Source organism: Bombus bifarius, unplaced genomic scaffold (assembly GCF_011952205.1).
Source record: "Bombus bifarius isolate JDL3187 unplaced genomic scaffold, Bbif_JDL3187 scf7180000009200, whole genome shotgun sequence".
Lineage (NCBI taxonomy): Eukaryota > Metazoa > Arthropoda > Insecta > Hymenoptera > Apidae > Bombus > Bombus bifarius.
The window spans coordinates 2670336-2698110 of NW_022884965.1; the positions used below are offsets into that span (position 1 = coordinate 2670336).

The following is a 27775-nucleotide window of genomic DNA, read 5'->3' on the forward strand; positions in this document are numbered from 1 at the left end:
ATACTATAAAAGTATTCAATCTAATTTTGATTAAAACACAGCATTTGCAAAAATGGAATGGTGGCTTTCAATTTTGCTATAGAGTTAAAACAATATTTCTAATTTTTCTATCAAATGTAAAATATATTAATAATATATCTATGAATTGTTAAGTGCTTCAGTAAATTGTAGAGCTAATTTATCCTTACTTATAATAAATAAAAATTTGTCAACAGTTATATAATTTATGACAAAAATCAGTCATTTCAAATTTATGCTAAAAATATTCTTTTTTTAAATTTGAAATTATCCTTATTCCTTTTATAATCCCTATTCCCCCAAAAATAAGGTGTATCAATAACTCTCTTAAACATTTAATAACTCCATAAACTAACTTGACCACATGTAAAAATATGTATTTTGCCAATGTGGCAAGTACTTTTTTATTGGCTCTGTTAAAAATTTTGCTAAAGGTACTCTATTGGAAAGTGCAGTTAGAGTCGCATATATTCTAATGCAGCTATACTTATCATAAAATGGAGACTTTAATATGTAAAGGAGCAGAGCAAGTCTTCGCCTGAAGAATTCTTTCTCTTCTTCTTTGCTAAATGATATATTTTTTGTCCTTTTACTAGCTATATTTAAACTGTAAAATAACATTGAGTTTTTATATCATTATATAATTCAACCCTTTTTATGTAGTTATTTGATAAGTTTGGTACTAAATTTTATCTTTTACCTGAGTAAATCAATAGCAAATGATAACAACCATGGTGGCCAACGTTTTTCTCCAGTAAAAGATATACATGCCAAATGAAAAAGTGGTTTCAAAATATAAAGAGTCTAAAAATGAAATAAGAAATATTAATGAATAAGTATTTTCTGGAGCTATTATACTTAGTTGAATTTGAATACATTTCTACCTCAGCTAATATTAAATCTTTTTCTGATACTGAAGATCTATTTAAGTTATCATTATTGTCAATATTAGAAGACAATGGTTCCCAAGTACGCATGTGTGAATGCTTGATATTTCTTATACTCCTAACAATAGTGCCAGACCGTTTCAATCTGAATCCTTCGTATAATTTTTCATCATGTGAGTTGCTTAGCTTTTCTCTGTTTATTGGCTGTATTGGAGGGCTTTTTATTATACGTTCCTTATACAGATGAATCAGTAGAAGTCTTAACACAGTCCTATGAAGGATTCATTTATAAATATTAATAATTGAGAGGAACGTGTAATCTAAACTTCAGAAATATTATGCTACTTACTTAAATATTTGGACCATAGTGATCATGAACCATCTTCCAGTTTGGCCACATAATTTTTTTGCAGTGATCTCAAAAAGAGCCTCCGTGTATTCTACCACAGTCAACCAAATTTTAATTTTTGATTCGAACTGAGGAAACTGTAAATGAACACATTTTCCGCTGCACATTAACAAATCATTGAAAAATACTATCAAATTCGAAGCTGAGTATAATAACTCCGACCAAAAGGCGGAATTATTAAAATGACCTAAAAAAAAATGTTTACTGAATAAAAATCGAGGAGAAAAGTCATCGTATTTGAAGAATAAAAGTAACGAATTTTTCTAACCAGCCGTGAAGTAAGGTAAGCAATGGACCGTATTTTCAATCTCAGATAACAATTGTGGATTTTCTATAACCCATTTTCTATATGGTTCGATGATTTTCAACACGGAAGAATTTACATTGCCCAACACCATTTTGATCTGTTAAACGATCTAATAAAATATGATCTTTGTGATCAATAATAATTAACCTTCCAATATTAATATACTATATTTTATGCACTATATATAGTACAGAACAAAAATCATTGGTCTCTTCCGATAGATCGGGCAAACAAAGAACATTTGTTTTTAATTTTGTTTTCTATCAGTTGTGATAACAATTTATCATATAATAGAATTCTTGTCAGAATAAACATGTTCTCTATATATATACAACGTAGTATGAGAAATTGTGTAAGATGTATTAAAAGTATAAATATTTTGTAATGAATATTAATGACATAATAATATCTAATAATAACGAGAAGTTAAAACATCTTAGTATGATATACAATATTTTATAATTATTCTAAATTTATATTAAGTTCGTTTATATTTATCGATATAATAATTTCACATGTAATTAGAATTAGTTTTTATAATAAATATTAATATCGTAATAGTATTTAGTAATGATGAAAAATTAAAACATGCTAGCATAATACATTTTATTATCATTTTAAACTTATGTTAAATGTACAAATTTACAAATTAAATTCATTCATCGATGTAACAATCGTACAAGTATATAATTAATTTTCCCGCCTATCAGGTCTATATAAAGTTCTCGTAAATTATTGATGAAAATAAGAAATATATTATAATTTTAATTAATATTAATAATTTTGTGCTTTTAATAAAATTCATTCTTAACAAATTTTAACGTATTTAAAAAGCTTTTAAATTAAAAATTTTTATTACTATAGCTACATAATACCGCCAAAATTTACTCCATGTTATACGACGAAATCATTAACATTAGTTATTATAGTATTATAAATCTTTTATTTTCTTGAATTATGAATAAATATAGAATAACGAATGAAACGAATGAAATTCAAAAATGTACTCAGAACGGGGAAGAACACGAAGAATATCAATATTTAAATTTAATAAAGAAAATTATAAAAGAAGGGACGAGGAAAGATGATCGTACAGGTGTAGGCACATTGTCCATTTTTGGGACACAGATGCGATTTAATTTACGAGACAGTAAGTATTTTTCATACTTTAATAGAAGTTTAATATCTTATATATTTAATTACAATAACAAGATATCATTACCATAGATGTATTCCCATTGCTAACTACAAAGCGAGTATTTTGGAGGGGTGTAGTGGAGGAGTTGTTATGGTTTATTAGAGGATCGACAAATGCCAAAGAATTAAGTCAAAAGGATGTCCACATATGGGATGCAAACAGTTCACGTGAGTTCCTAGACTCTTGTGGCTTCACAGATAGGGAAGAAGGAGATTTAGGACCTGTTTATGGATTTCAATGGAGACATTATGGTGCAAGGTACCAAAATATGGATACAGATTATAGTGGACAAGGTAAGACAATAATCGAATATTCCTATGTTTAATTGTACAAATTTAATTATCTACAAGTACACTGAAAGGTTTGTTTATACAGGGATAGATCAGTTAAAACAGATCATAGATAAGATACAACATTCTCCCAATGATAGGCGAATTATAATGTCAGCATGGAACCCAGGCGACATTTCAAAAATGGCTCTACCTCCCTGTCATTGTCTTGTACAATTTTATGTGAACAATGGAGAGTTATCATGTCAACTTTATCAAAGAAGCGCTGACATGGGTCTTGGCGTACCATTTAATATCGCATCTTATTCTTTGTTAACTTATATGCTGGCACACATTTCAAATTTAAAGGTAAATTTACAAGAAAGGAAAATTGGCAAAATTTTTTAACAGAAACTTGTATCTCTTTGTTTATTTTTAGCCAGGTGAATTTGTACATACAATGGGTGACTGTCACGTATACCTCAATCACATATCCGCACTCGAGGAACAAATAAAACGTGTGCCAAAACCATTCCCATATTTAAAAATCGTTAGGAACGTTGAAAACATAGAAGATTTTACAGCAGATGATATCGAACTTATCGGATACAACCCACACACAAAGTTATCTATGCCAATGGCTGTTTAAAAACAAAATTGAACACAGAGTACTGACACAAGCTTATGTACACGTTTTTATCTAGAAGTAAGATTCGGTCATTAAGAAAATACATGTTCGATTGATATTAAATTGGTAAATGAATATATATTCATATAGCATTATTATATTTCAACCATATCTATACTTTATTTTCTAATAAAAAGTTTTCGTTCATATCTTTAATAAACTCGTATCTTAATAATTATACATACATATACACGCAAAAAAATATATATATATTTTTTGTATATATATATTTTTTCTAGTTATTTATATTTATATCAATTTCTATCAGTATTATTTTCAAAAGTGGTCCATACATGTCTGTTACAGCTCTAACAAGTATAAACCATAATCATTTCGCTACACTTTGCATCACAGAAACAATCAAGTAAAAGAAGATTTTTCAAAAGGATGTAACTGACAAGCATGGACGGTAAAAGGCCTTGTGTAAGCAACTTTCACAATTTAACAAAATTTTACTTCTATACAGAGTCTAGGTCCAGTACTATCTTAAATCATATATATAATTATCCATTGAAAATATTACTTTCTCGCGTGATTGTAGAAGGAAATAAAAACGTTTCTAGTATCTTTAAAGTGATATTTTAAACGAACATGTCATATTTAATTTGGTTGATTTAAAAAATAATCGAAAGCGTTTAAAAAATGTGAAGAAAATTAAGAAAATTCTCTGGATATTAGGGGCTAGCACATCCTTGTATCATTAGACGATGAAGTACTTAATTGATGCAGTTGTTGAGTAATGGCCAGAGTGCCACTTTCACTTACTGTAATAGTTATCCAAATAATATCTAAATTTGAAAAAAGAGATTATTACTAAAAGATAATATCACAGATGAGTAACAACAAGAAGGTAAATGATTTTACCTCCAAACAAGATTTCTGTAGATTTTACCATCATCCTCCATTTACTTTGAAATGTACCACAATGTGGAGGACTTTGAAGATCCACGCTCACCTCTGTTATTTCTCCTGGGCCTAGAGATGGGACTGGTATTTTTGTACATTCACCCATTTGCACTCCTCCTATATACTGTAAGCAAACTCCATCAGGCCACGCTTCTCTACCACTGTTTTGTATATGCCATGATTTTCGAAAATTAGTAAGTGGTGGTATTGATTCTCCTTCGCCAATAGTGCTATCGCTTATCAGCATCATACAAGGAAAATTATGTTGAACTGGAGACTCAAAGTCAAAGTAGCTACAAATTGCCGCTTGGAGATTCCTAAAATTTTATGTAGATTATTTGCACGTACATATACATTTACGTATTTGTTTATGTTTCATCAACAAATGTCTATACAATAGTCACCATATTTGTCTTTCATAATTATAGTTTTAAAGAATAAGTTGATATTCTAATGTAGCAGTTACTCCATTGAACAACAATTTATGTAATACATGAACAATAACTGAAGAAATTGCAAATGTTATGCGAGTGTGAGTTGTCAGTGATATAAACGCATAAATAAGCAAGGATGGATAAGGCAATACAACAAGTAAACATGGCGACGGTAGGGTTAGGTCGGTGGACTAAACTTGACCAACGTAGAACGATTACAAGTGGGAGAGTATCTCACCAATTATTCATATCCAAAAAGAACTCAGCAGTAGTTTCGTTGAGCTGGCTGCCAGCCAGCAGCTTTTGCAGCTGCTTCACCAGATCATCTCTGTCGGTGGTGCCTAGACAACTAAACTGGTGAAGCAAATGGTGGTCCACGTTGTCCATGTTCATAATGTATTTCGTCCCTCGTTCAATACTCCATGTAATGGGAACTGTCACACCGCGAGTCCGTGAGACTTCTCTGTTCTGTTATCGTTTGATCTTTAACTGCAAATTTTAAATGTCATTCTTCATGACGTTCATCCCTGCCATAGACATGAAAAATATAGACCGCGGGTGTCAAATGAAGAGCATGGTCCTCGTTAAAAAAGAGATAGACATATCTAACGTGGTATCACTGTCTCTTTCTAACAGATACTATGCTCCGCCCATAGAAAAGGAAAGAGAGACGCGTTATTTATTTCTCTATCTCTTTTTTAACGAAGCCCATTTTCTCAACACGGCATCCGCGGTCTATACTTCTGATGTCTATGATCTGTGCGCAGTGGATACATACACTTCACACTCTACCCAAAAATGTACCGATTATGAGTACAGCCCCGTGGATGGTAAAAATCCAACTCTGTCGCCTTCTATCCCTTTATTTGCGTGATGTCACCTTGACCTTGAACGCTGCTAGTCTCCGTGTTTCTACAGCGAATAAATAAATACGCAAAACGGACGTCGATCCCTTCTCGAAATCAACTCGTCCACAGCGTCAACGCGGTCCTACATACACGCAACTTGGGTTGCATATATGTAGGGGTCAAATGAATTTTAATTATTAGCGTATTATAATCAAGTAAAACATAATTTATCGTAGATTGTAGATTCTTATGCGTTTATCAAAAATCTACAAATGTAAGAATGCACAGAATGCAAATATATGTAAAGAACATAATATTTATTTTTTTATTTATTATTCTTATTCTTTACCTTTCAATTTAGAATGATTTCCGGTTTGCATTTCTTCATTTCTTGAATCTATTTTTTAAATCTGTTCTTTAAACCTATTCTTTCTATTCCTATCTATACTGTTTATATCTTTAACTACTATATTACTTATATTTTCACAATCTAACAGAACATAGTACAAAAACATAACATACAAAAATATAAATTATAAAACATTTAAAATGAAGCACTTGTTATAATATTTAGTGAACGAAATAAATTTTTATTTTCCACTTTCCACTTTCTTAGTTATATTATTAAAGATATGAAATTACAAATCATATTGTTATAAATACTTCAATTTCTTGAAATTTACAATAAGAGAGAATGTAGAAATAAAAATTTTCAAATTTTATCCTTAAAAATATTATAATAGTTTGCATAAATATCTCTTCAACTCTATTTATGATATACATAAGCTTAACAGAAATTTTTTGTATCTATTAAATATCATAACAGATGTTACATTTTGAATATTTCATATATTTTTCCATATTACGTGCATTTCTGAAGTTTCCCATAAATGAATAGATATCCGCAGTCTAATAAACAATGAACTATTTTAATGTATTGTAAAATTGATACAAGAATCGAAACAAGCAAAGCAATAAGCTAGTAGTGATATAGTAACCGATATAAGAATTATAATGAGAAGAAAAGTTTCAATTCCTTAAATAACGATTATTCAAAATAAAAATCGTATATACCTTTATTTTATAAGTTTATTTTATAAGTTTGTAAGTATTAAAATATAAACTATTCTCATCTTTTATTTCTTACAGTATGTGTAATAACATTTCTTGTTCTTGTTACGTGAACGCACTTAAGCGCCAAATCTCTGTTGTCGCACTGCGCATGCGCCTACGGCCCCTCCTGCATCAGGTCTCGAGGATGCGTGCGCATCACGCCGCGTAACAATTGAAATACGAAAGAGAAGACAGTCGCGATCCGAAGTTGATCATGTAGATATTCCAAAAACGTCCGATCGCAAGGTGATTTCGCGTACAAAGTGGACAAAAAGGGATGAGTGTCGATTGAAAACGGGAGTGTAGTTCGCAATGAGACATATTTGAACCGTGTGAACCAGTGGCTATCGTTAATTAGTCGCGAGTTCTTCATCACCGATAATCCCAAGCTTTTCTTTTTTTCCTTTTTTTTTTTACGCGAGCTCGTGTATCGATGAAACGTTCAAAATCCTTGGAAAATTACTTTCATATTGACGTTAGGACATCGTGATGAAAGTTAGAAGTTATTTTACGATTAATAGCTCCGTTTCGACGATCGCGGAATAATTGGTGATAATAATCTCGTCGAAATCTTCATTGGGAGAATTAAGGTAAGTATAGGTGGATTCGATATTGTGGCCAATTTGGAGTATCATTATTTAACCCATTAAAGACCAAGCAGTAAAATACATGCATGTAATACGTAAAAGTTGCGTAAATGCTATTAGAAAAACGTAAACAAAGTAGGTTATTGTTTTATCAGGTTACAAAACGTATATTAAAATAGTAGATACATTACAGAAGTTCATTACACAAATCGAAGGTACGATAAGAATTTCACTTGAAAAAAAATGATACATCATAGTGTTATAAAATACTTTAATTTTTTTTTTTAATTTTATGAAAGTATAAAATTTAGATAAAAGAAGAAATAATAACAAAATTAAAATATTCCATATTACAAAAGTATACAATGTAAATTCGATAAAATCTGCTAATGCAAATCAATTAAAAGAAATTACAAACGAAATGTATTAGCGTAACTATGATTCTCAATGGGTTATCTACGCTACTTTTATATTTTCGTGAATTCTATAGAGTTTTCACGAGACAGCTGGTTTGCGCCTAAACTTCATCTTTTAATTCAGTCGTCCTTAAGAAACAAATTCATTCAATTCGACATCGTATACAGCGAATACATTGAATGAATTTGTAAAAAGAGAAGAATGAATGAAATTTATCAAATTATCATTTTTCTTCAAGTTTGACACAGAATTGTAGGGACGTTGCTTAATACGCGGTTCTTACATTTTCGTGATGCGTATCTAATACACGTATTTCGATAAATCGTTATAAATAAAATCGCACGTACTAGCGAAAATGAGTGAGCTGTAACTGATACAAAAGCTAGAGTATGGAAAAGTATGGAAATTGGGTTTTGATAATATTGCCACTTGCCGAGAAACATTCCTGTTACTAGACTGCGGATTTTTATAGATTTGTGAAAAATTTGCAGGCGCAAAAATGCACATAGTGTATAATGTATAATGCAAAGATATATAAAATATTGAAAGAAGAGTATTTATTATAATATTTAACACATGAAACAAATTTCTATTCAGATTTCGCTTCTTTAGTGTTACGTTCATAAAAATTCGCAATTTACTTTCCTGGCACACCATGGCATTAGTATAAGAAATGAACTAAAACTTGCCTTCGACAGCATGATTGGGCCGTCCTCTGGCACGGGCGGTGTCCCTGAGCACGAGTTATCGGACAACCAGTCCCGTGTCGGGAAGAAACGCATCTTCGAGGATCTGGATATCGAGAGCTTCTGCGAGGAGGTCCAGAACGGTCACAAACGGTATCAGTACCAAGAAATCGAGGCTCCAATGGAAGTAGTCGCCTCCAACCAAGTAATAGGAGACACCGCGGCTCTATTCTCTCCGTTATCGGCCCAGGAAGCCGTCGACGAGTGTCCAGTCGCTCGATTGGAAGTACTTCTCGTGGACGGCACTAATTGCACCTGGACAACCGTCTCGGAGCTAGAATCCCAGCAAAACATTGTCGATATCGCGGCTTCACCTACCACATCCTCCTCGTCGTCCGAACACAGGCAAGAACAAGTGATCCAAGAGATCCAAATCGCGGAAACGAGCTATCCTATTGGCTCTGACTATTGGGAGCCAGTTGTTACCGTTCCATCGCCTAACATGCAACAGGGCAAGACCGATGCGTCTTCTAGTAGTCATCAGCAGCAACAATTTGATGATCAGGAGACTGGAAACCTTTCCTGGTTGCTGGATTTCAAGTTGGATCCGTTTATCGAGGCTGCTGACGAAAAGTCCACTGTACCTTCGCCCAAAGACGTTCACAGCGGTGTGCAGCTATTCAAGATATTGTCAAACCTTTATGTTTAATAGTTAATTACTTGATAAGTTTTCAAAGTCTATTACCTTCAAAACTAAGCTAAAAAATGAGAAACTTTTATTCTATACTTCGCACTTTTACACAGGAAATCGCGCCATGCTCGTTGTTCCTATGTATTTACAAAATTATTCATCAATATAGTTCGAAGAAACCATATGTTTCATATTTTTTACGCAGGGAATAAGACAAGGGTAAATGGACGTTCTTATGGGTCTACTTACGTGAACGACGTGAAAAGGAGTTACAACGAAAACGGATCGTCACATCAGGAGTCGAATCATAGTTACTCTAGCCTGGATAATAGAAATTTTGCGTCTTCCCGATGTAACGGCCCAAAGAAGCCGCCTTTCACGTACACAGAGCTTATCGAACACGCTCTCCGGGAAAGGGGAGAGCTCACGGTGTCAGCTATTTATCAGTGGATCTCGTGAGTACTTTCCAAGAGTATTTGAACCCCTCGGAAGCCACACTCGTCAATTCAATGAAAAAGAAAGTAGAAAAAAGGAATTATTATATATTCATTTTAGAATATATATATATATTCATTTTAATAGAACAATTTTCAGTAGACTTCGTATTTAAACCACTAGAACTTTGTATAGGTACTGAATTTATAAAATAATAATTAGTAATAATATGGTAATTAATAATTTAGGTATTTATGCAAATTCATATTTTTGAAAGCATGAATGGAACATAAATAGAATTTTCTTAATGAATATTTTCTTTGGATATCTTGCATCTTTTCCCATATCAAGTACATTTCATAAATCTTTCTACATTTAAATTTCCTAGAAACATTCATAGTCAAGACACTAATCTTTATTATCAGAATTATTTGTTGAAAACTATCTGTGATAAGCCTTGACCCAAATTCTCTATGAACACAAAATCCACAATGTTCTATTGAAATTAAGTTAAAATACGAGAATGGAGGATACGGAAAAGAATACGTAAAATTTTAACTAAATTCACAGACGTTAGAACTATAAGAATGAAATACAATTATGTACTAGATAAATATTGTAAGAGGAGGATTGAAAATGAGTTCAGGGGCTCGATTATCTATATTATCTATATTTGACAAACCTTCGATCGAACAGGTGAAAGCACAGAACCAGTAAATTGTGCACATTCGTGTTGGTGGAGAGTAGAGGGAGGGTTGAAACGAGCAAAAGAGCCGGTACCAGCTGGTACCACTGCGTAGCGAGGGCAGCGGTGCCAAGGGGTACCATCTAAGAACGCGACCCTCCCCGACCAGCTACCCCGCATCGACGCGGACCACGTTCTCGTAAATTCGTAGAAACTCGTTTCCTACATTTCCTACGGTTCGAAGGAAATGTATACCATATATACCGAATGTATTACATAGTACACTTAGGATGAATCACTTCCAGGCAGATGAATTCGATACTTACAAATCTACAAAATGACATTTTTATAGATACATTTGATCTTTTATTTTATTTTCTCCCTTTTGATTTCTCCTTTTTTACGTATTTAATGTATGTATTAATGGTATTGGTTATTTAATGAAGAGGATCAAAATGGTTTAATAAAATATAACTGATATATAAAATTCTCTTTACTGTATAGAACAATTAACAAATTTATTCTTTCTGAAAGAAATCAGTTGTTACTCTGGGTATTTTGCACTCATACTTTGGATAGCTTTTGATATTTTTAACTTATTTTTAGTAATTAGGTCACATATACCAAACAAATTTTCAAATTAAGTGATATTTCATATTATTTGAAACCAACCATAATGAAAATCAATAAAAATCTATAATGTAAAGGTGCATTGTTCTTTTTTTGTTTGCATAATCATTAGATACATGTATGTAGTTATTGGATCAGATAAAGTTACTATTTAAAGCCTTATGCTTGGGGCGTTTCAGCGGGTCTTTCGTCTTTTCCTAAAGACAGAGAATTAATTAGGGGAGTGTGTAACACTCCGTGACGTCGCCGCAAGCAGGTGAAGAAAATTGTTCTCGTGGGGTGAGCACGCTTGTCGACGTTGAACCGACAAGTGACAGGAACTATTTAAACGTCTGTCATTATGCAAATGTAGACATTCACATGATTATTTATTGCTCATTGAATAAGTGACAAAATTAGAATTTTTCTATATAGTAAATTCTATATTGTAAAACAATTTTTCTAAAATTTATCAACTCCCGCCTAACTTACTTATTTTTGTTTACTATATTTGGAAAATTAATAAATTATTTTTCTTATTATATCTAGAGAACACTTTCCCTATTACAAAAGCAACGATGACCGTTGGAAAAATTCTGTGCGGCACAATCTCTCCATAAATCCCCACTTCAGGAAGGGATCAAAGGCACCGCATGGAGCTGGTCACTTATGGGCCATTGCGAATCGCTCAGGAGATCCTAGACCTAGACAATCCATTAACAATTTTAACGCTAATTCTTCCATAAAGCAAATGAGCAAGAACACTCTTGAAGTTGAAAATCTGAGAAAGAACATCAGGTAATTAATCACTGTTTAGATAAAAAATTTATGATGGAATGTTTATTTACTTTAACCACTTACATTTTCAGTGAAATGAATTCAATAGATGAAGTAGAAGCGGCAACTGCCAGCATTACACAACAGTCTTCAGAAGAAGAGGCTGATAATGTAGTGAATTCTGTGACGCTAGAACACTGTGCTGAAGAAATCCTTAGTGGTATCAAGAAGGAAGTAGAGGTACAATATCTTGTACCTATGATAGTCTCCAACAATGAACATGAATCAACCCAATCCAATCAACAAACACAGGAGCTTCATTATCCTGTGAAAGAGAGTGGTAATCGAATTAATTAAACAGTGAAGCTTTTATGAATAAGAGTTCAACTTTGAATGTTATTGATTAAGTTGGCAAATATATCTTTGTAGATTTCCTTAACCCAGTATCAAAGGAAGTGGTTGCAGAAGAATGTGGACTTATCAGTGAAGGTTATCTAGTCACAGATCTAAATCCTACTACTTTGGGCCTGAACATGGTTGAACCAGAAATCATTACACCTGAAAATCTTTTTGGAGAGGAGTTAAGTTTCCAGTTCTATGAATTGTCATCTCCATCGCAAATTCAATCTGCCTGACATATGGGGAAAAACAAGTTGCGATTAATTGTAATTGACGAGCTGCACGTACAAAATAATCAGGACTGCGATCAAGTGGAAAACGGAGAAGATATTCATAGTGGTATCGATGAAAAGGAATTTCAAGAATCAATGGTTGAAAGCTGATTTTTTTCGAAAGTGCTACAGCAAGTCTCATATGATGATCAGAGCAAAAATGGTTATTACATTCCTTTGAAGATTCTCGAAACCTATGAGTGAGCAAAGTTGAATGAAATGCAGCATATTATTGCTCCAATTGTGCCTGGATATGTGTCTTATCGAGTCATTTAATACTACATATTAGTATAGTTTTCTTTTAGCCCTTACAAAATAATATGTACCGTTTTTTGTATTAGTAAAAGAAAATACAATATTTACTACGAGCTGTAAATATTATTATTCTTTTAAACTCTGATTACTTTGAAAATTTTATATACGGAGAAGTAGGAATTTAACTAACAATGAATGTTTGTAAAGTGTTCATTTTACTATGTAGAAATTATTTTACAATACAACACGTTTTCATCAAACTGTCTGTTTCGTAGGTATTTAATTATTTTTGTTGAGAATCTGTTTCATCTTCATCTTCCTCTGCTTTATTACTTTCAGATTCTCTAAGCAATCGTTCTGCTATTTTCTTTTCTCTCTCCAATGCCTTTGCTTTCTTCAGTTCCTTCTTTAACTTTTTCTCATCTTTTTCTGCCATAGTCACTGCCTCTGTTAGTTTTGTTGCGGACATAGTTCCTTGAGCTATCAATTGACGTCTAATCTCTTCAATCTTACGTTCCCTTCGCTCTTTAGCTTCCAATTCTACCTTCTGCTTTTGAGCTATTTTTTCTTGTACCTGAGCTATTAATTGCTTCATAGTGGCCATTTTCTTTTCTATTTCCGCTTGCCTATAGAAGGATATATATTTAGACATTTATTGCTATATTATAGTATATATATATATAATGTTACTATTTTTACATACTTAGCTAACAATGCTTCTTCTTCCATTTTCTTTTTTTCTTTAATCTGTTGTAATCTTTCTTGAATATTTAGTGGATGTGCAAGACTTTCATATTCTTTCATGTCTTCTACTTCTTCAGGAGTAGGCCAAGCCAACCCTGCAGATTCTCCTAAAGCTTCCATTCCATACCTTCCTAATATTCGTTTCTTGTATTTGACTGTCTCATGAAACCAATCTTGTGGTGTATTGTAAGGCTTTTTCCCTAACAATATATTCCTATGTGCTTCTGTAAGTCTTGATTTATTTCTCTTTCTTTCTAACTCAGCATAATCTTTCTCTTCTATAAGGATAGGTTCCTCCTCAGCGGATTCAATAATTTTATTTTCCTTTGAAAAGAAATATCTTGGACCAATATTTTGAAATCTTAACTTCAATGGTCCATTGAAAATTAGCTGTTTTATAGACATTTTTTGCCCTCCTTTTGTTTATTTTCGCGTTGTTTATTATATTAATAATGCAGAATTATTAACAACTTTGGAATTAAGTAATGAAAAATGTTTCCCTTATTTAACTAAATCATCGAACTATATTGTTCTTTGCAATTAATGAAAGTTATAATTAATATTTCTTATTAAGATCATTAAATCTATCTTGCAATACACTAAGTGAATATGAACATAAAGTAAATAGGTTATGTCAAGTTATGTATCTAACATTATGTCAGGTTAGGCTATGTAGTATAACAACGTCTGTATGTTCAACGAGTTTGTGTCGATGTTGATGATACTGTGAATTTAATATTATAATAATATAATATATTTTACAATAATTAGTTTAATAGTTGATAAAATGGGTCGATTAGCAGAGGTACGATATTTATTAATATTAAATTATATAGATTATATGTTTTGCAATGTAAAATATAAAACATAACCTATTATCGATACTTTATTTTATATACAGGTGGTTAGCGAACAATCATCCGAGAAATGTAAAACTTTTGTATTCATGGGTGAAGGTTATACTTTGGGAAATTCCTTAGTAGCAGTAATCTCGCAAAAGTACGCCGCATTAATTAGAACGTAAGTTCAACCATAAATAGACCATTAATTATTAATCATCTTTATTACAGTCCTGATGTGGAGTTTTGTGCTTGTTTCGTCAATCATCCAGCAGAAGGAAACATATACTTGAGGATCCAAGCGAAAAACGGAAAAGCTATAGACATACTAAGAAAAGGATTACAAGATTTTGAAAAGATTTGTGATCACACTATAGAAACTTTCAACAATGCTTATGAACAGTTTAAGACTTCTAGAGATATGTTTGTAGATAGTACATAGAGTAGTATTTTTTACAGAAATATATAATTTATTTGATTTTTACTTTATAATTATTATTATTTATGAATATTAATATTTAACTAGATAATATTTTACAATATTTTTTTATATTACATGTGTGTTCTGTAAATTTTTGCATCTTTATATACCATAAGTGCATAAACATTTACCAGTCTACCTACAAAATATGGTATATAATAAAAATAGGAAAGGAAAGGGAAAATGACCAGAATTAGGTAATTTATATGGAAGTTTATTTCTTAGGCAACCTCAGCAGGCCTCTGTCTGCCCACAACTCTGTGGCTTTTTGACAAATAGTCTGCGAACTCTTGATAAGGAGCTTTCCTTAGCGCCTGATCGTGCCAGAGATCTGGTGTTAAGTAGGCATAGGTTTTGGCAATAGCTGCATAGGTAGCTTTTGCAAAATTACCAAGAGTACAAGTAGATCCTCTGGCCGAGGTATAGCAGTCCTCTATACCAGCCATCTGTAATAATTTCTTAGGCACAGGCGCTGATACGATACCTGTACCCCTCGGTGCTGGAATTAAACGCACCTGAACCGATCCACACTTGCCAGTAACTTTACAGGGTACAGTGTGAGGATCACCAATCTTGTTTCCCCAATAACCACGACGTACTGGCACAACTGAAAGCTTAGCCAGTATGATAGCTCCACGAATGGCAGTGGCCACTTCCTTAGAGCATTTTACACCTAGGCCAATGTGGCCTTTATAATCCCCAATAGCTACGAAAGCCTATAAAATGGGAAATTACTAATATCATCTCTAGTGATAATCATACTAGATCAACATTTGAGAAGTTATGCCTATATAAAGTTACCTTGAAACGAGTACGCTGTCCAGCTCTGGTTTGTTTCTGTACTGGCATGATTTTCAGTACTTCATCTTTCAATTCAACTCCAAGGAATTTGTCAATGATCTCATATTCTTTGATAGGCAAGGAAAAGAGATAGATGTGTTCTAAGGATTCTATTCTTCCATCTCTAACAAGGCGTCCAAGTTTAGTTACTGGGATCCATTCTTTGCTATCTTCTTTACCACGTCCACGACCACGACCTCGACCTCTGCCTCCACGGCCTCTGCCTCTTGGACCTCCACGGTCACCTCCTCCACGAGAACCAAACCCTCCACGAAAACCTCCACGCGCGGCTGGAGCAGTGTCCGCCATTCTGTTTGACATTGACAAAAGAAATAAGATTTATAGATTATTAAGTGAAAAACTAAATAATTAAATAATGTATTTAATAAAATAGTTAGGTTAGGCTTGGATTATGTTTTTGAACGGTAGAAATATTTTATTCGTTAGGGGGCAGTACCACACTGACCCCAAAACGCGTGTCTCTGATGACTAGTAGATTGATATTTTAAATACAAAATTTAATTTTTACAATATTTATTAAAATTATAGGATTTTTTATATTTATAAAAGTAACAAAAACGTGTTTTATAGAGAATCGAATAATGAAAATGAAAAAATTATTCGTAGCATACTTACGTTCCTCCTCTCTCCTGAGTTACAGGAGAAAGTCCATCACCTCTCTCACATTCACGAAGTCGAATAAGTCGATATATCTCGATTAGATGCTACATCCGATATTTAAATATACATTTCAATAAAACACGAACTCTTAATGTTTTCATTTAACTAATTTTTTAATTAACTTTTTATCTCTTTGGTATCCTTTAATTTTTTAAAAATTCATTTTCTTAATGTTTGAAGTAATATAAATACATATAAAGTAGGCCATGAATTCTGTCATCGTGTTTTACATCGAGCATGATATTTAATTAGGCAAAATGGTTAAATGACTTTGATATTTTCATAGCTAGAACTCTATTCCACTGCAATCTTGATTGTTAAATAAAAGTAAGCGGAAAAACAATTTTAAATTACTATAAGATGTATAAGAGCTTTTATACAATATTATAATAGTTCTGTTTTTTTAATTACATTTATAAAATTATGAATTTGCATATAAATCTGCAGTCTACTAATCAGTTATGAATTATTATAACAGGATCAGTAGGATGTCACTTGTGGATCGCGAAATCTCATGACGAGTTTGAGTCAGACGTCATCCGAGGAGGCAGTTTTATTAGCACGCGGTTATAAATTTCTAAAAAAGCTGGGAGAAGGTGCTTACGCGAAGGTTAATTAAGCATCTCGCAAATTATTAAGATAATAAAACGATACGGTAAACGATTTACAAAAGAGGGGTATAATTCAAATTTATTCCTCCCATCGGTCGGTAACATCGTTTTCTTTACTTGGACTTATCAAATATATGCACATTTTTTACAATCTTTCTTTGATTAACATAAAATTTGTATTTGTTTAATCGTAGGTGTATCTGGCGGAGTATAAACCAGAATCAGATCCAGAAAGGAATAGTACTTTGGCTTGCAAAGTGATAGACACCGGGCTAGCGCCGAAAGATTTCGTCCGAAAGTTTCTTCCCCGGGAGCTCGACATCCTGGTGAAATTGAATCATCCTCACGTGGTGCATGTACATAGTATATTCCAAAGACGTACAAAATATTTCATATTTATGCGTTACGCTGAGAATGGCGATCTCCTGGAGTTTATACTGAAGAATGGTGCGGTTGCAGAGGGACAGGCGCGTGTATGGTTTCGACAACTTGCTCTTGGTAACACCGATATCTCTTTAAATCAGAGACCATATCTGTTATGACTTAAATTTAAGAAGTTATAGTATAAGAATTCATATTTTAGTTTAAATGATTTCTCTCACAAATAATCATAGTAAATTTAATATTTTTTAAGATTAACATTCTCTTTTTGTTATTGGTAACTATTGATCAGGAGAGTCTTAATCATCTATAATAACTATTTATAGAGCCAGAACATTTAAAGTTTGATTTTTTAATAAATGTATTTTTTGGAAGATTTTTAAGAATTAGAACTTTTAAAAACAATTACTATTTTGGTCCCTGCTTTAAATACAGTACATGATGAAATAAATAAGATCAGGAGAATTATTAAAAATCATGACTATTCTATATTAAAAAAACTCTATCTTTGCTTCAGGTCTTCAATATTTACACGAAATGGAGATTGCCCACAGAGACATAAAATGCGAGAATGTTCTACTAACGTCAAATTTCAATGTCAAGCTTGCGGATTTCGGATTTGCTCGCTACGTGATAGATAATCGAGGTAAACGCGTTCTGAGCGATACTTATTGCGGTTCTCTATCGTACGCTGCCCCAGAGATCCTTCGTGCTTCCCCGTACAATCCAAAGATCGCGGATCTGTGGTCCCTTGGTGTCATCCTCTACATTCTTTTAAACAAATCGATGCCCTTTGACGACACTGATATCAAACGTCTGTACGAACAACAAACAAATCGCAAATGGAAGTTCCGAAGTAAAATCGCAGAAACCTTAAGCGAACAAGTAAAGAAGCTAGTGACTCGTCTTTTGGAACCTGATGTCTCGAAACGCTGGAAACTGGATCAGACATTGCACAGTGAATGGATTGCAATGGATCCTAGACTTCTGGTACTCACACCAGCTGAACAGACTGCTCTTAACAACGCAATGCAGGAGAGGAAGAAAATCGAAGAGAAATTCTCTGCGAAAGATCCTGTGAGACTGAAGGATTATTTTTTTATCACTACACTGCGGATGTATATGCAATTTAATTCTTTTTTATTAAAATATTTGTTTTTTAGAAATTGTTCAAAGTGGAGGAAAAGAAGAAAACGAACAACACGGCTAATGCGAAACCTGAAGAGGTCACCGTGATTAAGAAAGCTGCCAGAGTTTGTATTTTATTTTATTCTTTTTATTTTCTTTTGAAGAAATATATATAATAATTTCTGCTGCTTAGGTAACAATGTCTTCTGTAGCTGCTGGACCCATATTTAAACGCTCTTAGCGTTCAGGAGTATACGTATGTTGAGCTTTATATGAATCTCCATGACCATAAACCATCAAGTTGCTGTCAGGAGAATTTTTCTACACCTTCATACATCTTGAACAGTTTTATACACCTCTTAAAGGTTCTATTTTATTAGTTTCCTTCATACTGAATAACAATAATCACACATCATTCATTGTACATTGAGACACCCAAATATTAGGAAAATAATATTTAATATACTTTTGTTTAAATTTCTCAGTTACATATCAGAGATAATGCAAGAAAATTAATTTAACAATCTTCAATTTCCTATGTATCGTGCTTTCATTAAAGTTGTATTATTTTTTGAAGTACATTGCACATAGAAATTATGTTCATCAACGAACGTTTCTACTTTTTCTTTGAGGGGAATCCCAATAATATTTCTAGGACTTGCTAGTCCTTCAAGATCCCATACACCATCTGATAGTAATAACAAAAGCTGATTATTTGGAGATGTACTTATTTCAAACACGTCCGTGACTGGCAAAACATATTCTTGCAGATCTTCCCATGGCTGATAACGTAAGACTAAAGTCTGTGTGGTCAGTCGTAGAATGATCCACAAGGTATCTATCCTTGGCTCCGCAAATGCTTCCATTATTCTTGGTATGTGTAGTTCTACAAATTATGAAAGTATTTACATAAACATTCGTAGTCTACTTATTGAATATTAAAGCATTTCAATAAAATAGAAACATCAAATGAACTTGGACAAACCTTTTGAATGAACAAGTTCGTTCTTTATATTACTAAATAAAGATATGGATACAGAATCAAAGTTTACAAATACAATAAGTTCTTTTTCGTCCATGACAATTAATTTTTTGACATGAAAGTCACTGTCGTTTGTTTGATATGTTAATACAGTGCCGTTCAGTGCAGATTTACTAAAACAATGCGAGGAAGAGTTTGTAGATTTACATTGTACTGGCTGAATAATTTCAGATTTATTAGAAGCAACAATGGTGTCTTCTACAACTTCCAATTTATTTATATAAACAGCTCGATCTATAATGATAAAATATTTAAGTATTAATAATAATAATTAAAGTTACCTGTTGTTTAAGGAGGGTATACCACTTTATTTCGAAAAATTGAAAAGATTCTTTTTATATAGTTTTAAGTTTGATATGCATAAAATATTGTGGTGTGCCCTCTTAAAAGTTAAAAAGAAAAAGTAAAAGAAATACTTTGTAAAGCTGTATTAATGGTTTCGGCTGCCTCTAAAAATATCTTCATTTTTTCAGCAATGGGTAAAACACTCAAATAACTTGTGTAAAAGTTCTTCAACTCCGCTCCTCCATAAGTATCTTTAACTATAAGATCTCCATGAATATGTAAGCTGTTTTGAAATTCAATTTCTGTTTTTATTGTTTGAAGATGATTATTCTTCTTTAATTGATGATCTACTAGCTCAGTCAAATTCACATCATTTATTAAACCACTAACAATGAGCTCAGATGCATTAATAGAACCTTGAAACTTTTTCTGACCATAAATTCTTTGGTTCGTAGATTTTGTTAATACTTCTTCTATAGTATTTCCCATTACAGTTCCAGACACCCTAATTAATAATAATGAATAATAACAGTTGAATATTAATTTTAGTTAAACCAGTTTAATGGTAAATAGATTAATTTTATTAATTACTCTATATCGCTAAACGTAGCAGTGATAAATGTTTTTTGTCCCTTTATGATTGCATGTTTCTTCAACTTCGTCAAAGCATTAGCAGCCCATTTATCAAAGTTGTAACCATTCAAATTCTCTGCAGCTAAACGTATGACTGTTTTCTTTCCAGTTACAATATTTTCTCTCGAATCGTATCTCATAACATCTTTCTTAAGATCCAGTTTGTTAATCGTATGTTTTGCACTCAAGTTTCCTAAATTTTTCATATATTGTAAAATTTGTTTCAAAAATATTTTACAAGAATCCTTTATTTTATCTCACAATTTTATTATTATTACCTAAGACCTTTAATGTATGGAATGTCCATTTTGCCTTCACTTGTTGGTCTTTATCCTTTAGCAAAGAATTCTCAAATATATCATTGAGATCTGATAGTGAAGATTTTAGTCTTGAAACATTTGAACCCACAATAAAAGGAACTTCAATATTATTCAAAGACACAGGGTATGATATTTCCTGTAACTTGGTTTTGCTTAAAACACGTTTTGAAATGTTTTTCCACATTTCAATATTTAATGTACTTATTTCATTCTAAAAGTGATTATTATTTTAATAATGATTTGTCCTATAATGTTATAACAAAATATTTATATGATAATTCATTGCTCACATCTAAAATAACATTTCCATTTATCACTATATTTTCAAAATGCAAATTCTTTCCATAAAGTGTTGTAACATTTGTTGTCAACCAAATTTCTGTAAACAGTTTTTCTAGTCTAATATTATTTACATTTGTTATTGCTGGTTCAAGTGGAAATCGTGCAGATCCGTTAATAAAGATATTAACTGGAGTCTCATCTTCAGCAATTTTAAAAGAATATGGTAAATTTATTGCATTTGCTTCTATATTACCAGAAATTCTCTTTTTATGCAAATTAAGATCTTTCTCTGTGTCTATCAAATGAAATGGAAGATGAGAAGCATGTATATGATTCGTACTAAAATCGCTACCTAAAACAAAGTACTATTAATAAATTGAATAAAAAACGTTATATCGTTAATTAATTTTTATTAATTTTTATTAATTATAACTTACGAAATATTATATTTTGCAAAGATTTCATATCGGTGAGCCTTATAGCATTATCCAAGAAATCAGTCATATTAATATTATTAATGTAATCTACATAAACATGTTGTTCTAATATTAGATTTTTAATTATCTTGTTATCTAATTCTATGTAAAATCGAACAGGTAATCTGAGAGTATTTGTTTTCAAGTTTGTTGCTTCTATAGAGGTATTGAGATTATTAGGTTCAATCCATGAATTCACAAGCCTCTTCAATTCTGTATAATTAAAAAAGAATTGATAAATTTACAAATTGTATCAAATAAGATAAGAAGTATCAAATAGAAATATAATATTTAAAAAATTATCTTATTTTACCTGTTAAATTCAAATTATTCAGTTGCGTTGTAAATATATTTTTTGTGGTGAGATTATGATAATACAGTTTCTCAGACAAAATAGATTTGAAAACTACTGCGAAATTATCAATGAAATAATCTTCACCCAAGTTCCCGACAATTTGTGAACTATTTAATTTTTTTACAGCAATGATATCCGCTATTAACGTTGTAGTTTTAATTTCAGGTGCAATAACAGAGGTGGCACATAATGTTGAATCCTCTAAAAATAAATCTTGCTTCCTTTAAATAAAGAAAATATTGCTTAAATATATTTGTTTTGTATTAATTCTTTTACTAATGCAAATATTAAATAAACTTACTCTGATTTTAATTTATTGTAAGAGAACTTTGTTATCTCTACATTTTGGTGAAAATGTTTATTTCCTGATATAATACTAATATTTTGGAAATTCACAGTAATCCATTTTTTAAAGCCATACACAGTGATATTGCTCCATTTCTAGAATAAAACTCAATTACTTCTGTTACTTGCTATATCACAATATATTTACAAAATTAAATATGTAGGAAATATTATACTTGCCATTTTTTCACTTGAAAGGATTAAGGACACTGATATATTATCGTGTAAAGATATTGCATTTGACAAGGTACTTTTGATTGACCCTGTCTTACTAGCAATTAAGTCTGTAGATGTTAAATTATCAATCTTGACATTTTCTAAATTGAAATTGTTATATAAAATCATGGGCTCACTAACGAATATTGTAGGTGACAATCTTTTCCATTTTCCTTCTATTTTTCCCCTTAAATCATCAATATTTTTTATTTTTAGTTTAGGTGTTTTGATTGAACCAGTAACTGTTGAGAATGAGCCATTTAATGGCAATAAAATCCCTCCTGTTGTTAAATTCAATTCTTTAACTTTCATCTCTTTTATTGTTACATCTTGCTTTGTTAAGAATGTGGCAATATTTAATGGCATAAAAGCATTTGTTGCCTTCATGTTAGTAAAAATATGCTTTCCTGAAATAAAGATTTCATAAATTATTTTCTATAGTTAAACAGTTAATTAAGAAATGAAAGTCAGAATGTATTACCAGAAACTAGTTGATCACCAGTTACTTTCAAAGCATTTTCCTGTAAATAACCTAAAGTTATTCCATTAATTAATTCAGAAACTATAATGTCTTCTATTGGAAGACTTAAGAGAGGACATTTCCAGTTGCTTAGTTCTTCTATACTTAATTCATCAAAATTTAATTCTTGATTTGTCTTTATTGACATTACTAACTTGGTCAAGAAATTCATATTCTCCTTAACATTCAATCGATTGATTTTACACTTTGTTTTACAATTCACTTGAATTGTTTTTGCATGTAGTGAAGAAATAGTTTTAATTTTGGGATGCCACTTGTTACTAATATCAACCTTTTGTGCTTGAAATCTAAAGGTCAGTTTCTTATATTGCTTATATAAATCTTTTAATTGTTGTAAGTTGTGTCTGTTTATCTGCAAAGGTAATAAAAATATTAAATTGGTTTGGCTTAATTTAGTTTGTTAAAGATGCAATATCTTACATTATGAACATAAAGCTGATCAATATGACCACTTAAAATTGTGATAGGATCCTTTGGCATTGGAATTTCTTTCATTGCTCTCTGAATTCTATTCTTGGCATTAATGTTCCATACTCTTATTTCTTCTTGTAAATTCTTATTAGATTTCTTTTTAATCCATAATGGTTGTTTCAATGTCCATTTATTATCTTTGCTTCTCATTAGTAATAATTCTTCATTATATAGTATTACTCGACGAAATTGACTGATTCCAGATAATTTTGCATTTAATTCTATGAATCTCCAGCCATTATATTGATAGGCTACTATAGTGTCTTTATGTAAAGTTAAGAGTATAATTGCTTTCCTTGAAATAACTGGTAATATAAAATTACCAGAAGAAATTTGTTGAAATGGTATAAAACGATCGTGTATTTCCTTATAAATAACAGTGAAAGACTCTGTTGATAGAGTTAGATAGTGTTCTGTGAAATGGCCTTCTGTTAATTGAAAGTAAGAGACATCTTCACTCAATGGCAATTTTTGTACCATTACAAATTTATTGGTTCTTAAGGAATACTTAAAAATCAATGTAGAAGAACCAGTCACTGCTAAATACATAAATCCTTTACTTTGGAATGGAATTAATTTCTTAGAACCAACATCAATGACCTGTATCAGATCAAAGTAATTATCAAACCAGATGTAAATTGAAATGTTTGAATGAGAAACTGTGCCTAAATGCAACCGATTCATTCCATTCCAAATTGTTAGATGATTTATATCATTCAACTCAAAATCATGAACTGGCTGCAGATAATAGTTGTTTAGGACTTTGGTGAAACTTAAAATAACAGATCCATTTTGATTTTGGATAATGAGAAGCGCTCCATATGGACAACTATTTACAAATATTTGTTTTCCATTTATCACAGGATAAGAGATTGTGTCATAAAAAACGTCATTCTGAAATGAAAACTAATTTATAAAATTCAACATTTCACTTTGATTTTATAAAAATAATAGAATGTTACATTTATCTGGTAGAAGGATACTTTGGAAATATCTAAAACTACAGCAAACCAGATTGTTTCAAATTCATTTTGAAGAGAAAAGAACTTAATGTCTTGAACATTTACGAAATTGAGTCGATTAAGATCATGAAACCCAGTGAATACATTAATACCTGTAAAAATTAATATTGAAATTTAAATTTAAATTTAAATTCGATTTAACAAACGATTTAGTTATCGATTTGGTGATTCGATTCGATTTTTGTTTATCGATTCAAATCACGGCGCTGTCTTACTAACTGGCCAATGTTGTGTACAGGTTAAGTGGCCGTCGCTATCCCCATCAGTTCTTAAAAGTATCAGTATAGAGGATTCGTGGTAATTGTGATATAGACCTTCCCTTGATAATTGACCAGGATCACCGATTGAATGACTTGCGGTCAATTACCAAAGCAATAACACACGTGTGTTATTATCTCACTGAGTCTTCGATAACCTTAACGTTATTTATTTTTTTTTTCTATTTAAATTAGAAATAACTTTAACGTGTACATCCATATGTGTTTTAACGGGCAATATGTCAACATACGAAGAAATAAAAGAAAATTTAACAACTCAGGTTTGCGAACTGGAAACATTGCAGTCTATTTATCCAAAAGAATTAAGGATTACAAATCATGGAGTGTTGGCTGATATTAACGAATTCATCAAGAATCCGATGCAGGAACTGCCTCGGAGATTGGAATATTCCATTGAAATTCCATTGGACAATGTAAGTTTGAAACAAACATTTTTATCAATATAATATATCAGTAGAATGTCTGCTAAAAATCTGGTATTTAATCATTCACAGGGATCTATAGAATTATTGATTAGTCTATCATCTAATTATCCTAAAGAAAAGCCTGAGGTTTATGCGAGGAGCTCTTTTCTGAACCGAACTCAACAATTGCTATTAAACCAGACACTGAGCGATATTCTCGAACATCAAGAAGAAAATGAGCCTTGCATTCAAGTATTAGTATTGTGGCTGCAAGATAATGGCGAAAATTTCCTTACAAATTCCAACAGAAATCTAGACAAAGAACTCACTCCTAAGCACAGGAAGAAAGATCAAAAGAATTTAACAGATTTTACCAGATATTGGATTTATAGTCATCATATATATAGTAAATATAAAAGAAAGAAGATTGTCGATTTGGCAGAAGAAAATTCCCTTACGGGTTTCTGTCTGGCAGGAAAGCCTGGAGTAATTTGTATAGAAGGTGCCTTTGAAGACTGCAACTATTGTTGGCAAAAAGTACCAATTTTTTTAATCTAAATAAACAAGAAACTCTTTTTTTGTATTTTCATAATTATAGAAAACTAAATTTTATATTTTGAAAATTTTAGATCAAATCTATGAATTGGCAGAAAATACTGTTAAGACTGATAGAAGAGGAGAAAGATTGTAAAGATATGATGGATGTAATGCGTAAATTTAAAGATTTTCAAGAAATATTCTTTACTACTTCAGGACGTCATAATGATATGAACCAAGTATTAAAGTATTTAATAGAACACAAATCTCAACATGTGTTTCAGGAATTGTTTGATGTTGAAGTTAAATGTAATGAACTGGCAAATTGATAGTATGATTAATGATTGACAGTAGATATCTGTCATGACTTTAACAATCTTGTACAAATAAATTGATAAATAATTTGAATAATTAACAGTAGATATCTACCATGACTTTAACAATGTTGTTAAACAAATAAATATATTTGTAGAGAAAAAATATACTTGTTATTTTTCAATTATTTTTAATAAATACTTACCTTCTCCAGAATTCTCCTGTAATTCTCTTTTATGGCGGATAGAAATTATTTTCGATGTGTTTTTAATGTGTTCCGTAATTTTTGTATTAATTTCAGTTAATGTATTATTTAAATTTTTCGACGCTAAAAATTAGATTTCGAAATATAATATATAAATAACATTTAACTTCATTTTATCATTAGAAATTTCATACCATAATCTAGCTTCAATTCTCCAAAGAAATTTGATGTATCTTTAAGTACAGCATTTAATGCATAATTTTTTTCGGTATATTCGTGACATTTCACGGTGTTGATTAATACTAAAATAAGGAAAAACTTTAATATCATATTTCCACACTCGTTACTTAGAATGTTGATTCACAATTAGAAATAGTTCATAGATGAAAAGGTGGTCTTTACATTCCATGTTTACATTTTTTCCCCTTCCAGGTAACAGGATTAATTCAAATTCGTATATATATGAATTATGTGTGTAACATACAATTTTACATTGTAACTGAACTCTAATGAATATTTCATTAATATTCCTTGTTATTACAATTTCTTGCACAACGATTATTTCTTTATCTAACTGTAGCATAACGCAAAAACTCGTTGGTAAGGAAGTGGCCTGCAATGTAGGGAGCAGGTGGTCCAAGAACATCCTGTGTGGGACTATAAACTTTAATTTGTCTCATGTGCGTGTCTCGTCCATTCTGATGGTTGCTTATTACTGCTATTTGTATCATAAATGTCCTAATAGGTCTATCATTTATGTCCTTTATGGGAATGATAACCCAACCACTTGGTTCATTCAAATCCATTACTTCTATTTCTTGGAGATCATTAAAATTTGTACCTGCTCTAATACTTATCCTAAAAATGATGTTATAACATTAACAATTATCTAACATTTATTACTTTCAAGTAACAAAAGATATATACAACATTTCTTACCTGCTGGGAGTATAACTTTCATCTAACTTGTAATCTGTGTATATACATATGTCACGAATCGTTGTTTTCCTTTTGAACTGAATGTTTACCAGATGTGGAAGTTGTCCATCAGACTGCCAATATGTCTCTGTTATATCATCGCGCAATTGATCTACGCCAAAGCCAGGCTTACAACTGGACAGACTCCAAATTGCATGGTTTCCAACTTCTCGCACACGACCAGCTAGCTCCTCCTGTATAGGATCTATTTCTCCTAAAAAAGCATAACTATTACAGCAAATACCTTTCACTCGAGACGTGATTATATGCAAGATATTTACCTGTATTACCAGTCTTGTTACTCATTGTTAATTTTTTAAACTATAGGTACTTGATTAATCACAGAAACTTCTTAATACACTGGAAACATAAATTTTTCGTAAAATAGTAGAGAATTGAGTAGTTTCTTATCAAATGGACTAGGTGTCGAATTAGTTATAATGTTATTTATTTAAAGGTTTCTGTCAAAGATAGA

General features: G+C 31.5%; 11 protein-coding genes across 15 annotated transcripts; 5 read left to right on the forward strand and 6 right to left on the reverse strand.

The window, feature by feature from the left end:
* Positions 1-168: 168 nt before the first annotated feature.
* LOC117214197 (peroxisomal membrane protein PEX16) lies at positions 169-1911 on the reverse strand. The gene is made up of 5 exons (XM_033460081.1): positions 1583-1911; positions 1255-1501; positions 903-1176; positions 719-822; positions 169-625 (listed from the first exon to the last, which is right to left on the reverse strand). Exons 1-5 carry the CDS (start codon positions 1710-1712, stop codon positions 370-372), a joined length of 1011 nt encoding a protein of 336 aa, XP_033315972.1. The 5' UTR covers positions 1713-1911; the 3' UTR covers positions 169-369.
* LOC117214198 (thymidylate synthase) lies at positions 1459-4572 on the forward strand. Of its 3 annotated transcripts, none has more exons than XM_033460084.1 (5): positions 1459-1597; positions 2593-2771; positions 2849-3112; positions 3195-3457; positions 3528-3882. In XM_033460084.1, the coding sequence occupies exons 2-5, from the start codon at positions 2750-2752 to the stop codon at positions 3735-3737; spliced, it is 759 nt and encodes a 252-aa protein (XP_033315975.1). In that variant the 5' UTR covers positions 1459-1597; positions 2593-2749; the 3' UTR covers positions 3738-3882. The 3 variants fall into 3 exon arrangements, with proteins under 3 accessions (XP_033315975.1, XP_033315974.1, XP_033315973.1); XM_033460083.1 differs by lacking the exon at positions 1459-1597 and adding an exon at positions 4083-4572 and having other exon boundaries at positions 2579-2771; positions 3528-3756; XM_033460082.1 differs by lacking the exon at positions 1459-1597 and having other exon boundaries at positions 2579-2771.
* On the reverse strand, positions 4300-6112 carry LOC117214201 (protein ILRUN). 2 transcript variants are annotated; one of them, XM_033460087.1, is made up of 4 exons: positions 5895-6112; positions 5355-5605; positions 4641-4999; positions 4300-4564 (listed from the first exon to the last, which is right to left on the reverse strand). In XM_033460087.1, exons 2-4 carry the CDS (start codon positions 5507-5509, stop codon positions 4458-4460), a joined length of 621 nt encoding a protein of 206 aa, XP_033315978.1. In that variant the 5' UTR covers positions 5510-5605; positions 5895-6112; the 3' UTR covers positions 4300-4457. The 2 variants fall into 2 exon arrangements, with proteins under 2 accessions (XP_033315978.1, XP_033315977.1); XM_033460086.1 differs by lacking the exon at positions 5895-6112 and having other exon boundaries at positions 5355-5706.
* A 2523-nt stretch (positions 6113-8635) lies between these two features.
* On the forward strand, positions 8636-12720 carry LOC117214434. The gene is made up of 5 exons (XM_033460544.1): positions 8636-9435; positions 9664-9913; positions 11737-11985; positions 12057-12304; positions 12394-12720. Exons 1-5 carry the CDS (start codon positions 8781-8783, stop codon positions 12597-12599), a joined length of 1608 nt encoding a protein of 535 aa, XP_033316435.1. The 5' UTR covers positions 8636-8780; the 3' UTR covers positions 12600-12720.
* Positions 12721-13086: 366 nt separating this feature from the next.
* LOC117214439 (growth arrest and DNA damage-inducible proteins-interacting protein 1) lies at positions 13087-14281 on the reverse strand. Its single transcript, XM_033460549.1, has 2 exons — positions 13594-14281; positions 13087-13516 (listed from the first exon to the last, which is right to left on the reverse strand). Exons 1-2 carry the CDS (start codon positions 14037-14039, stop codon positions 13174-13176), a joined length of 789 nt encoding a protein of 262 aa, XP_033316440.1. The 5' UTR covers positions 14040-14281; the 3' UTR covers positions 13087-13173.
* Positions 14282-14306: 25 nt separating this feature from the next.
* On the forward strand, positions 14307-14961 carry LOC117214441 (probable DNA-directed RNA polymerases I and III subunit RPAC2). The gene is made up of 3 exons (XM_033460553.1): positions 14307-14439; positions 14536-14633; positions 14705-14961. The coding sequence occupies exons 1-3, from the start codon at positions 14422-14424 to the stop codon at positions 14913-14915; spliced, it is 327 nt and encodes a 108-aa protein (XP_033316444.1). The 5' UTR covers positions 14307-14421; the 3' UTR covers positions 14916-14961.
* Positions 14962-15152: 191 nt separating this feature from the next.
* LOC117214438 (40S ribosomal protein S2-like) lies at positions 15153-16551 on the reverse strand. Of its 2 annotated transcripts, XM_033460548.1 has the most exons (4): positions 16431-16551; positions 15756-16104; positions 15470-15670; positions 15153-15400 (listed from the first exon to the last, which is right to left on the reverse strand). In XM_033460548.1, the coding sequence occupies exons 2-4, from the start codon at positions 16101-16103 to the stop codon at positions 15176-15178; spliced, it is 774 nt and encodes a 257-aa protein (XP_033316439.1). In that variant the 5' UTR covers position 16104; positions 16431-16551; the 3' UTR covers positions 15153-15175. The 2 variants fall into 2 exon arrangements, with proteins under 2 accessions (XP_033316439.1, XP_033316438.1); XM_033460547.1 differs by having other exon boundaries at positions 15153-15670.
* Positions 16552-16612: 61 nt separating this feature from the next.
* LOC117214435 (testis-specific serine/threonine-protein kinase 1-like) lies at positions 16613-18930 on the forward strand. Its single transcript, XM_033460545.1, has 5 exons — positions 16613-17085; positions 17281-17584; positions 17985-18544; positions 18631-18720; positions 18789-18930. Exons 1-5 carry the CDS (start codon positions 16990-16992, stop codon positions 18834-18836), a joined length of 1098 nt encoding a protein of 365 aa, XP_033316436.1. The 5' UTR covers positions 16613-16989; the 3' UTR covers positions 18837-18930.
* Positions 18725-26690, reverse strand: LOC117214431. Its single transcript, XM_033460538.1, has 15 exons — positions 26517-26690; positions 26323-26445; positions 24524-24675; positions 23511-24455; positions 23031-23442; positions 22514-22956; positions 22290-22429; positions 21947-22209; positions 21591-21846; positions 21166-21505; positions 20834-21086; positions 20514-20748; positions 20054-20427; positions 19581-19871; positions 18725-19481 (listed from the first exon to the last, which is right to left on the reverse strand). The coding sequence occupies exons 1-15, from the start codon at positions 26650-26652 to the stop codon at positions 19123-19125; spliced, it is 4722 nt and encodes a 1573-aa protein (XP_033316429.1). The 5' UTR covers positions 26653-26690; the 3' UTR covers positions 18725-19122.
* On the forward strand, positions 24718-26290 carry LOC117214436 (RWD domain-containing protein 2A). Its single transcript, XM_033460546.1, has 3 exons — positions 24718-25274; positions 25356-25802; positions 25895-26290. The coding sequence occupies exons 1-3, from the start codon at positions 25080-25082 to the stop codon at positions 26129-26131; spliced, it is 879 nt and encodes a 292-aa protein (XP_033316437.1). The 5' UTR covers positions 24718-25079; the 3' UTR covers positions 26132-26290.
* LOC117214440 (anaphase-promoting complex subunit 10) lies at positions 26619-27765 on the reverse strand. The gene is made up of 3 exons (XM_033460550.1): positions 27582-27765; positions 27262-27514; positions 26619-27180 (listed from the first exon to the last, which is right to left on the reverse strand). Exons 1-3 carry the CDS (start codon positions 27604-27606, stop codon positions 26889-26891), a joined length of 570 nt encoding a protein of 189 aa, XP_033316441.1. The 5' UTR covers positions 27607-27765; the 3' UTR covers positions 26619-26888.
* Between the last annotated feature and the right edge of the window lie 10 nt (positions 27766-27775).

Bases quoted from the DNA above. Each gene is read 5' to 3' on its own strand.
- LOC117214197 (XM_033460081.1), bottom strand. From the start codon at position 1,712: ATGGTGTTGGGCAATGTAAATTCTTCCGTGTTGAAAATCATCGAACCA. The intron at 1,502-1,582 runs GTTAGAAAAATT...ATTTTTTTTTAG, and splicing joins CTTACCTTACTTCACGGCTG to GTCATTTTAATAATTCCGCC. The intron at 1,177-1,254 runs GTAAGTAGCATA...AATCCTTCATAG, and splicing joins ACTATGGTCCAAATATTTAA to GACTGTGTTAAGACTTCTAC.
- LOC117214198 (XM_033460083.1), top strand. From the start codon at position 2,579: ATGAATAAATATAGAATAACGAATGAAACGAATGAAATTCAAAAATGT. The intron at 2,772-2,848 runs GTAAGTATTTTT...TCATTACCATAG, and splicing joins GCGATTTAATTTACGAGACA to ATGTATTCCCATTGCTAACT. The intron at 3,113-3,194 runs GTAAGACAATAA...TTGTTTATACAG, and splicing joins TACAGATTATAGTGGACAAG to GGATAGATCAGTTAAAACAG.
- LOC117214201 (XM_033460087.1), bottom strand. From the start codon at position 5,509: ATGAACATGGACAACGTGGACCACCATTTGCTTCACCAGTTTAGTTGT. The intron at 5,000-5,354 runs GTGAGATACTCT...ATAAAATTTTAG, and splicing joins TTTTTGGATATGAATAATTG to GAATCTCCAAGCGGCAATTT. The intron at 4,565-4,640 runs GTAAAATCATTT...TTTCAAATTTAG, and splicing joins TACAGAAATCTTGTTTGGAG to ATATTATTTGGATAACTATT.
- LOC117214434 (XM_033460544.1), top strand. From the start codon at position 8,781: ATGATTGGGCCGTCCTCTGGCACGGGCGGTGTCCCTGAGCACGAGTTA. The intron at 9,436-9,663 runs GTGTGCAGCTAT...TTTTTTACGCAG, and splicing joins GCCCAAAGACGTTCACAGCG to GGAATAAGACAAGGGTAAAT. The intron at 12,305-12,393 runs GTAATCGAATTA...ATATCTTTGTAG, and splicing joins TTATCCTGTGAAAGAGAGTG to ATTTCCTTAACCCAGTATCA.
- LOC117214439 (XM_033460549.1), bottom strand. From the start codon at position 14,039: ATGTCTATAAAACAGCTAATTTTCAATGGACCATTGAAGTTAAGATTT. The intron at 13,517-13,593 runs GTATGTAAAAAT...ATCCTTCTATAG, and splicing joins GAAGAAGCATTGTTAGCTAA to GCAAGCGGAAATAGAAAAGA.
- LOC117214441 (XM_033460553.1), top strand. The intron at 14,634-14,704 runs GTACGCCGCATT...TCTTTATTACAG, and splicing joins GTAGCAGTAATCTCGCAAAA to TCCTGATGTGGAGTTTTGTG.
- LOC117214438 (XM_033460547.1), bottom strand. From the start codon at position 16,103: ATGGCGGACACTGCTCCAGCCGCGCGTGGAGGTTTTCGTGGAGGGTTT. The intron at 15,671-15,755 runs GTAACTTTATAT...CCCATTTTATAG, and splicing joins GACAGCGTACTCGTTTCAAG to GCTTTCGTAGCTATTGGGGA.
- LOC117214435 (XM_033460545.1), top strand. From the start codon at position 16,990: ATGACGAGTTTGAGTCAGACGTCATCCGAGGAGGCAGTTTTATTAGCA. The intron at 18,545-18,630 runs GTGAGACTGAAG...TTTGTTTTTTAG, and splicing joins AATTCTCTGCGAAAGATCCT to AAATTGTTCAAAGTGGAGGA. The intron at 18,721-18,788 runs GTTTGTATTTTA...TCTGCTGCTTAG, and splicing joins TGATTAAGAAAGCTGCCAGA to GTAACAATGTCTTCTGTAGC.
- LOC117214436 (XM_033460546.1), top strand. From the start codon at position 25,080: ATGTCAACATACGAAGAAATAAAAGAAAATTTAACAACTCAGGTTTGC. The intron at 25,275-25,355 runs GTAAGTTTGAAA...AATCATTCACAG, and splicing joins TTGAAATTCCATTGGACAAT to GGATCTATAGAATTATTGAT. The intron at 25,803-25,894 runs GTACCAATTTTT...TGAAAATTTTAG, and splicing joins GCAACTATTGTTGGCAAAAA to ATCAAATCTATGAATTGGCA.
- LOC117214431 (XM_033460538.1), bottom strand. From the start codon at position 26,652: ATGATATTAAAGTTTTTCCTTATTTTAGTATTAATCAACACCGTGAAA. The intron at 21,847-21,946 runs GTAAAATAAGAT...TTAATTATACAG, and splicing joins GAATAATTTGAATTTAACAG to AATTGAAGAGGCTTGTGAAT. The intron at 20,428-20,513 runs GTAATTAATAAA...ATTATTAATTAG, and splicing joins GCTACGTTTAGCGATATAGA to GGTGTCTGGAACTGTAATGG.
- LOC117214440 (XM_033460550.1), bottom strand. From the start codon at position 27,606: ATGAGTAACAAGACTGGTAATACAG. The intron at 27,515-27,581 runs GTAAATATCTTG...ATGCTTTTTTAG, and splicing joins TAACAAGACTGGTAATACAG to GAGAAATAGATCCTATACAG. The intron at 27,181-27,261 runs GTAAGAAATGTT...CATCATTTTTAG, and splicing joins GAAAGTTATACTCCCAGCAG to GATAAGTATTAGAGCAGGTA.